Here is a 7345-nt window from a genome sequence, read left to right as displayed (position 1 = left end):
CGCAGGTGTCCCAGGGGCCAGTGGGCAGCTCCTTTTCCTCAGCTGGGAGTTCTGTTTTAAGATTTAAATACAGGAACAGAAGCACATGTACACTAGCAACTGAAACCCAAACTCGCACGTCAGACTTTGTCAAACTCGGGTCTTTCGGCGGTCCTGAGACCTGCCGGGCCCAGGGGTCGCTAACATTCTCTGGGACCCTCGGACTGTAGGAAATACACATCCGTGCCCACGGGGCCCCACCTGTCTTTCAGGAAGAACAAAAACAAAACTTAACATTTTTCAAGCGTTCGCTTTGTGACAGATCTAAGAACTGTGTAAGAATCATGTCCTCACAGCAACTCTCTGAGGTAAGTACCATAAATGCCCTGTTGTATAGATAAAGAAATTGAAGCGCGGAGAGGAGAAATTGGCCTTCCCTCACTCCCAGCTCATCCATATTTTGGTCCCTTCTTTTCCTCAGATCCCAGCAGCCCAACCTGGGCGTTCACTTACCTTACAGGGGAGTGTCTGAGGCCAGTTACCGGCCTCCACTCGCAGCCGAGGCCTTGCTCCGCGGGAGGCGGAGCTGCACGGCGGAGGAGAAAGGCAAACGTGGGATGGACTCAACTCAGCTCCTGGGCAGCTCCCAGCCTGATGGGGAACCTGGCCCTAAGAGCATCTTCCCGTTGTTTCTCTGTGCTTTCTGCCAAAGCCTGAGTGATCTTTAAAAAAAAAAAAAAAGCGAATCAGACCATGCTTCTCTTCTGCTTAACAGCTTCTGGGTTCTCATTGTTCATAGGATCGCGTTGAGCCCATGGCTGGCAGATCTCTGAGGCCTCATTGGCCTCAGCTTGCTTTGCTGCCTTTGTCTCCTACGCCCCCGTACCCTGAGCTCCTGCTACCAATGGCTGCCTTTCTGTTCCTCAGATGAGCCCGGCTACTTCCCACCAAAGGACCTGGCTAATGCTTTTCCTTCTATCTGTGATGACCTCCTGTCCTTCTCTTCACCTGGCTCATCGCTCCTCTTTCTTCAGGTCTCAGCTTACACACCACTCCCTTGCACCTTCCTACCTGGCACTGGGTCAGAACTCCTGTAACCCTCTCGTAGAACATGTGCCACTCTGGGGTTTCCTGTAGAGAGTCTATCCCCTTGACCAGATGATAACTTGGAGGGGTCAGGGACTGGGGCTATTCCTTCAAGGAATTAATGAAGAAAACAGCATTTGTGTATACTGTCAACTGTACTGAACGAATGAATAACTTTTGGGGTTCACTCCACTTTGGGGGCCATCATTAATTATTCTCTATGGTTTCGCATCCTAAGACGTTTTCAATTTAATAAGGGAAATAATACAAACCTCATGAAAAAAGATTATTTTGAGTCTCTATATTGTAAATATTATATAAGTAAATGCTCAAGGAAGTTGGAGAAGAGAAATATCTATGGTTTTCCAGCCAGGTATTTAGATTTTCGAAGTGCAAGATGTGCTGATTGACACAGTATAATGGAAAAACACTCCCTTGTGACCACTCCTCCCACCATTCAGACATCTTTGTCCCAAGGCTGTAATCCAGGTCCCCTCTCCTCTTCCTCACTTCATGTATTATTACTATCATAGTTAAGTTCTTTATTAACTTCTAACTGAGCTGCTGCTGAAAGAACCTTTTAATTGATCTGTACATCTTCCGCCTCTCTTTCCTCTAACCCATTATACACACTCGTGCTAGGTTAGTTTTCTCGATCACATCATTCCTTTGCTCAGAAATCTTTAGTGGCTCCCTATTGTTACATGTAACACTTGACTCTCCATAATCGAGTTCTAAACTACTTTTTAAAGGCTTTAAGTTGTATCCCAAAATTATGAAAGAAAAATCAACTTCAACCTGCAAGGCACTCAAAGCTATATAAAGAAAAACATTATGATCTCACCCATCTCTTCTCCAATTTTTCACCCAGTCTCCTGATACACTGTGTTAACAGCCTCAGATGGAAATTCTATCCCTTTTCCTATGTTCACCATGCTCATACAGACTACACTCACATAATACGTTGTTGTTTATTTATGCAAAAATGATTAGAGTCCTAGTGTTTTTTACTTTTGTCTGCCTATCATCTGCAGGTCCTGCTTCCAACTACAGAAGCTGAAGGGGCCATCTCCTCTTTCTCCCTGCCCCTGGCAGCTGAGGTTCCACCAATGGGAATTTTTTACTCTCAAGAGGTGAGCAGAAGATTGGAGTAGGTTAGAAATCCTCAGCAGCAGATACTGTGAGAGCCCACTAGGGGTACTGAGCCCAAATCAATAGCACTGACTGTATCTGTATAGGGGAGGCAGAGTGGAGAGGACAGTTGCTACCATGTCCGGTGTGATAATGACGGCCACTCAGACAGTGGTCTAACCAGATTGTTGCAGTAACATGACCAACTACATTTTCTATTTCCCAGGCACTCAGTTCCTGTTCCTTTGCCAAGTCTGTCTTCTGTCTTCTTACTGATTTTCTGAGCTTCCTGAAATCCTTCTGATTCCTATTCTGCTTAAATTTGCCAGAGCCAGGTTCTTTCATTCACAGCCAAGAATATAAATTCGTTTGCCATAGCATGGCTCTTTGGGGTAGCTTCTAAACAGATCTGATGGTGATTATATCTTAGTTGGCCTTCTATGATGGATACTGGTGGGGATCCCTGGCTGAACACCTCCAACCCAGCCATGCAATGATTTCAAGGAAAAAAAAATGGTAAATTTAGGGAAGAGAATAAGTCATGTCAGAATTGAGTGAGAGAACATACTTAATAATTTTCAGATTATTTCATTAAATGCTTACTGTGTCTTGGACACTATTTTAGGTAACTTCACATTATTACCTTATTTGCTTCTTACCAAAACCCAGTGAGAAAAGAATTATTATCCCCATCTGGTTCAAGAATGTACAGAATTTCTCCCCTTTACTTTGAACCCTCTCACCCCATAAGCCTCAATGACACTCAATATGTCTGATTAAGGTTTCTAAGGTATCAAAGGGCACTGTCAAGATCAACCACCTTAGGTGACAATCAACTCTGATTCTTCTCAGCAGAGCTTAAGAGCTTAAGTGCCTGGTACTTTGGAGTGCTCAGAAGATGTTTGTGGAATGCAATCAGTGGGACAGGAACACCCCTGGGCTCCATTTCCTTGGGAAGATGGTGGTTTGAGACATTTGAGTTCTTGTGTATGAGTACCATTAAGGAAGAGGTAGCAGTTTTTCCTTCCACACTGCACTGCACTCTCCTCAACGCTTGACTTTCGTCAAGTGCTTCAGGTGTCTGGGCTCAGTGTTTATTCTTCTTTTCTCCTTCTTTTTCTATCTCTATTTCTACTTCTTCCCTTCCCCCACCCCTTTCCAAAGCAGTGACTAATTAAGGGCATGAATGATATCACCCTGCTTATATTTCCTGCAGAATCTACCACATACATGAATAATATTCAATAAATATTTGTTACATGAATCGATTTTCAAGGATTTTTCTTTCTCAGTCCACACCTTTGCTACTGAATCTTTTGTCCCCTCAGGGACTCTTTCTACCACACTGTTCTTTTTACACATTTTCATATTTGCCAAAGACCATGTCCTTACTCTCTTTCTTTGGAAGAAACGGGGGCCTTTTTGGAGGAGGGGGTGTGGGGAGAGAAGTAGCAGCTGTGGTCTGAGGAACTGGCTGTGAGGGGAGAGGGTCTGCCATCCTGGGAAGCTGGAGGGTTTGGGGAGAGTCTGGTGAGGATCAGCCCTGTCAGAGAATCAGCATCATCTTCAACCTCTTTCCCCTTTAATGACAGTTAGCCATCAGGTTGTGTAGATTGATTCTCCCTTTGACATGGGAGCTTTGCAAGCACTCACGGAATGAATGAATGAGCTACTTCCTGCAGAACCAAAATGTGAAAGGAGTTAGTAAACATGCCAAAATGAGGCCAGAGGCCAAGGGAACCAAATGTAGATTGGCCCAAAATGTCACAAAGATAAAAGAGTACAGGAACAAAAGCTTTCTACGAAAGATGGCTTCTACCCCCAGGTGTTTCTCTCTAGCTTCTGCCCTCCTCACGTCCACCTAAAAGCCTCCTGAGGTTTCTTCTCCTGACCTCACTTCCCAAACGCTGTTTTGATTGAACCCTGCATTGCCACGAACCTTTATGGGCAACCTATTTCCTGCCAAAAAATGTTTCACATGCCTTAGCTCCTCTCCTTCAATCTTCTTACCATCAAAGCTTACTTTTCACTGGCCCTGAAGATTAGCCATCCAGCGAGGCTAGAATCTTTCCCCTTGTACCAACACACCCTCCTCAGTCTCATCTTTGCTTCTGAGGTTCCATCTTGTACTACCCAGCTCGGGGCTCAGCCTCCCCTCCCCTACCTCCTCCAGAGTGGATCATAGTGCTTCTGCTGGGTTTTGCTCTGGCGTGCAACTACTTGGTTCCAAAGAGCAGTAATCCTACATTTCTTAGATGTGTGACTTGGAGCAATGCTCTCCTTGAAGTTTCAGTTTCTTCCTGTGTAAAATATATATAATGATGGTACCTACCTGATAGGTCAATGGGTAAACTGAATGAAACAATGCATGTGTCTAGCACATAGAAAGTGTTCAAAGTGGTTATTATTATTATTATTATTATTATTATTATTCCTCCATGTGTCCTTTCTTACTTCTGAATCCCTGGAGTCCTGCTGTCTGTGTCTCTTATCTGGCACTTAATTGTTTACTAATTGATGGTATCTTTGTTAACTATTTAAAATTACATTAACTTCTTGTTTGTGTGTGTGTGTTCAACTTCCCAATTAGATTGTAAGCTTCTTCAGGCCTGAACCAGAATAGCAGAAGATTAAGTAAAAAAAAAAAAAGCATGAATAAACACTTATTAAAATGAGTGATAAACCATTCAGTTTCTGTATAGTCCTTTCACAACCATGATTTCATTTCCATTAATCCCCACAACAATCCTATAAGGCATGTTACTCCCATTTTACAGATGAGGGAACTGAAGTTTATAGAGAGGAAGTCATTTACCCAAATTCTAAAGGTCAGGGCTCTTTCCTACCTCACAACAGCCTTTAGCTCTCAGAAGTTCTGGCAGCCACTCCCTCTCCTACTTAATACCCAAACACACCTTCTCTGCTAGCCCAGTTTAGCATCCATGCTAGCTCTAACATTCCTTCCATGTGCCCATGGGGAGAGATGCTAGAGATATATCATTAGATGAAAAGATCTGGTTATAAAAGAGCAGGAACATGCACATACAATTAATACATGTTATCTAGAAAGCAGGATGCAAGGGTTCTATGTGACCAACCACTGGCCATTTTAGTGGGTGGGGTAGTGGGTAATTTTAATTTTCGTCTTGTTCACCTGTAGTTTTTACTGCAAACATTTATTACCTTTATAAATAGAGAAAAATACAAGTTTTATTTGTTTGCTTATTTAACAGAGCAAACAATGCAGTGCTTCCAGAACTCTTTTCTTACTTGCCCCTCCCAGTTCCCTTTTACCAGAAAATGCTGCCAATAGAGTCAACTCAACCTCTTCCCTCTCCTTCTTCACCTCTGGGCTCCGAGCCAGGTGGGCAGAATCCCATCCTTGGCACTTATTAGTCACAGGTTTGAAGTGCAGGGGAGGGGTGGGGAGGGAGAAGTGATTTGTGTGGGGTGGGAATTTGGGGATTCTTTTATCCCCTGCATCTCAAAGGCTGACAGGTTCTTGAGGGGTGGAAATGACTGGTAATTAGTGAACCTTCTCTAAAGCACACACTAAAGACACACTTCACAGTCTCTGTGACCTCTGCAGCCCGGTGAGGCTTTGTTATGTAGATGTTCTTAATTGGATGAGTCACTTACTGCAAACAGCTTTGGGAGAGCACACTGTGTTTCAGGGGAGGCTTCCTATCAGGGGTTCTAACTCAGGGGTTGGGCTGGCAGCAATGACCTCTAAGTAACTCCACCCCCTTCCATATAAGTGAGAAGTGGTCCTCACAACTGGGAGTCAGCAGAGTGAGGTTTTAGGGGGAATGTTCAGCTATAGCCTTCATCTTCCTCCTTCCTCTCTCCCTTTCTCTTTCACAGCTTATAGATCACTGATTCTGGTTAAGGATGGGGATATTTTGAGATATAAACTGGGTTTTCTACATTTTAGGATCTGACCAACTAGTTGGAAAGTTAGGCACAGGTATAAGTGTACATAGCATTATCAAATAGTGGGCGTTAATGGCAGGCATACAGGGGGGGCTCTTCAGTGATGTTTCAGACCCTGGGCAATCACCCAGGGCTGGAGCATTGGAGAAAGCTTGTCAACAAAGGTGGACAGCACTTGGAAAGGGTTATGGGGACAGGGATTCCCAAGAGGAAGAGACTATGAACAAAGGTATCACCTGTCAGGTCACCGTGACACCCAAAGTCATGGCCTCCCACACACTGAGCTTTGCTCACCCATCAGATGCACAGGGTGCAGTGTGGGAATGAGTCACTAGGTGCTCAAATGACGTGACTTACATCATCACATGCTGCTATTGGCTCTAGAGTGTCCCCGCTCCTCCCTCCAGAGGTGGGCACAATGCTTGTAGACTTTTTAATTGCATCGTCAACCCCCTCCTTATTTTGGTGAATGGGGAACCATATTGGCTCTTCCCTTCTCTGGACCCAAACAGACACCAAGTCCTGGCAATTATTCCACAGTCTCTTTGTAATTTCTCCCTTCAGGCCCTCACCGCCCTTTGTGTGGGTCCAGTGTACGTTCAGAGCCTGTGGGGACATTTTCCTGACCCTACTCATCTCTCTTCCTAATGCGTCCTCCCCACAACTGTCAGACCAATTGCTCTAAAACAAATGTTTAATAACCACTAACTTTTACTGTACTTGAGGTGAGACCTCCATATCTCTTTATGATCTGGTCGCTGCCTGTCTTTTTTGCACTCTCCCCATCTTCAAAGCCACCAATGACCTCTATGTTGGTAAATCCAATGGTGAATTCTCTGAACTCAATTTACTTGACCTTAAGTAGCACTGGACAGTCAATCATTCTTTCTTCCTTTCTTTCTTTAACATATTATTTATGAATCTTTTTGTACTTCAAAAAAATTAAAGGACAAGATAATAAATCCCCAATTCCCTTCACCTAGACTTGTCAGATAACATGTTACCATATTGGTATTCTCTCTCTCTCTCTCTCTCTCTCTCTGCCTCTCTCACACGCACACACTTTTTTTCCTGAACAATTTGAAAGCTGTAGTCATCTTGATGTTTATCCCTTATTTCTTTAGCTTGCATCTCCTCAGAGAACATTCTTACAAAACCCCAATACAATTTGCACACCTAACAGAAGTAATGTTAATTCAATATCAACAAATGGTTC

The 7345-nt window shown here is 43.8% G+C and overlaps 1 protein-coding gene across 1 annotated transcript in view; it reads left to right on the top strand.

Moving 5' to 3' along the window:
• Positions 1 to 323: 323 nt before the first annotated feature.
• The window catches only part of LRMDA (leucine rich melanocyte differentiation associated), a 1077594-nt gene continuing 1070572 nt past the window's right edge, over positions 324 to 7345 (top strand). Inside the window, exons 1-2 of the mRNA XM_054572518.1 lie at positions 324 to 347; positions 2100 to 2198. Of these exons, the coding sequence (XP_054428493.1) occupies positions 324 to 347; positions 2100 to 2198 (123 nt within the window). The remainder of the gene's footprint in view (positions 348 to 2099; positions 2199 to 7345) is intronic.

This window comes from Pteronotus mesoamericanus, unplaced genomic scaffold (assembly GCF_021234165.1).
Source record: "Pteronotus mesoamericanus isolate MK-2021 breed Mesoamerican mustached bat unplaced genomic scaffold, CSHL_Meso_final contig_24, whole genome shotgun sequence".
Classification (NCBI taxonomy): domain Eukaryota; kingdom Metazoa; phylum Chordata; class Mammalia; order Chiroptera; family Mormoopidae; genus Pteronotus; species Pteronotus mesoamericanus.
Note: the sequence above shows the minus strand (reverse complement) of the source record. Positions and strands in the feature narration are given on the sequence as shown.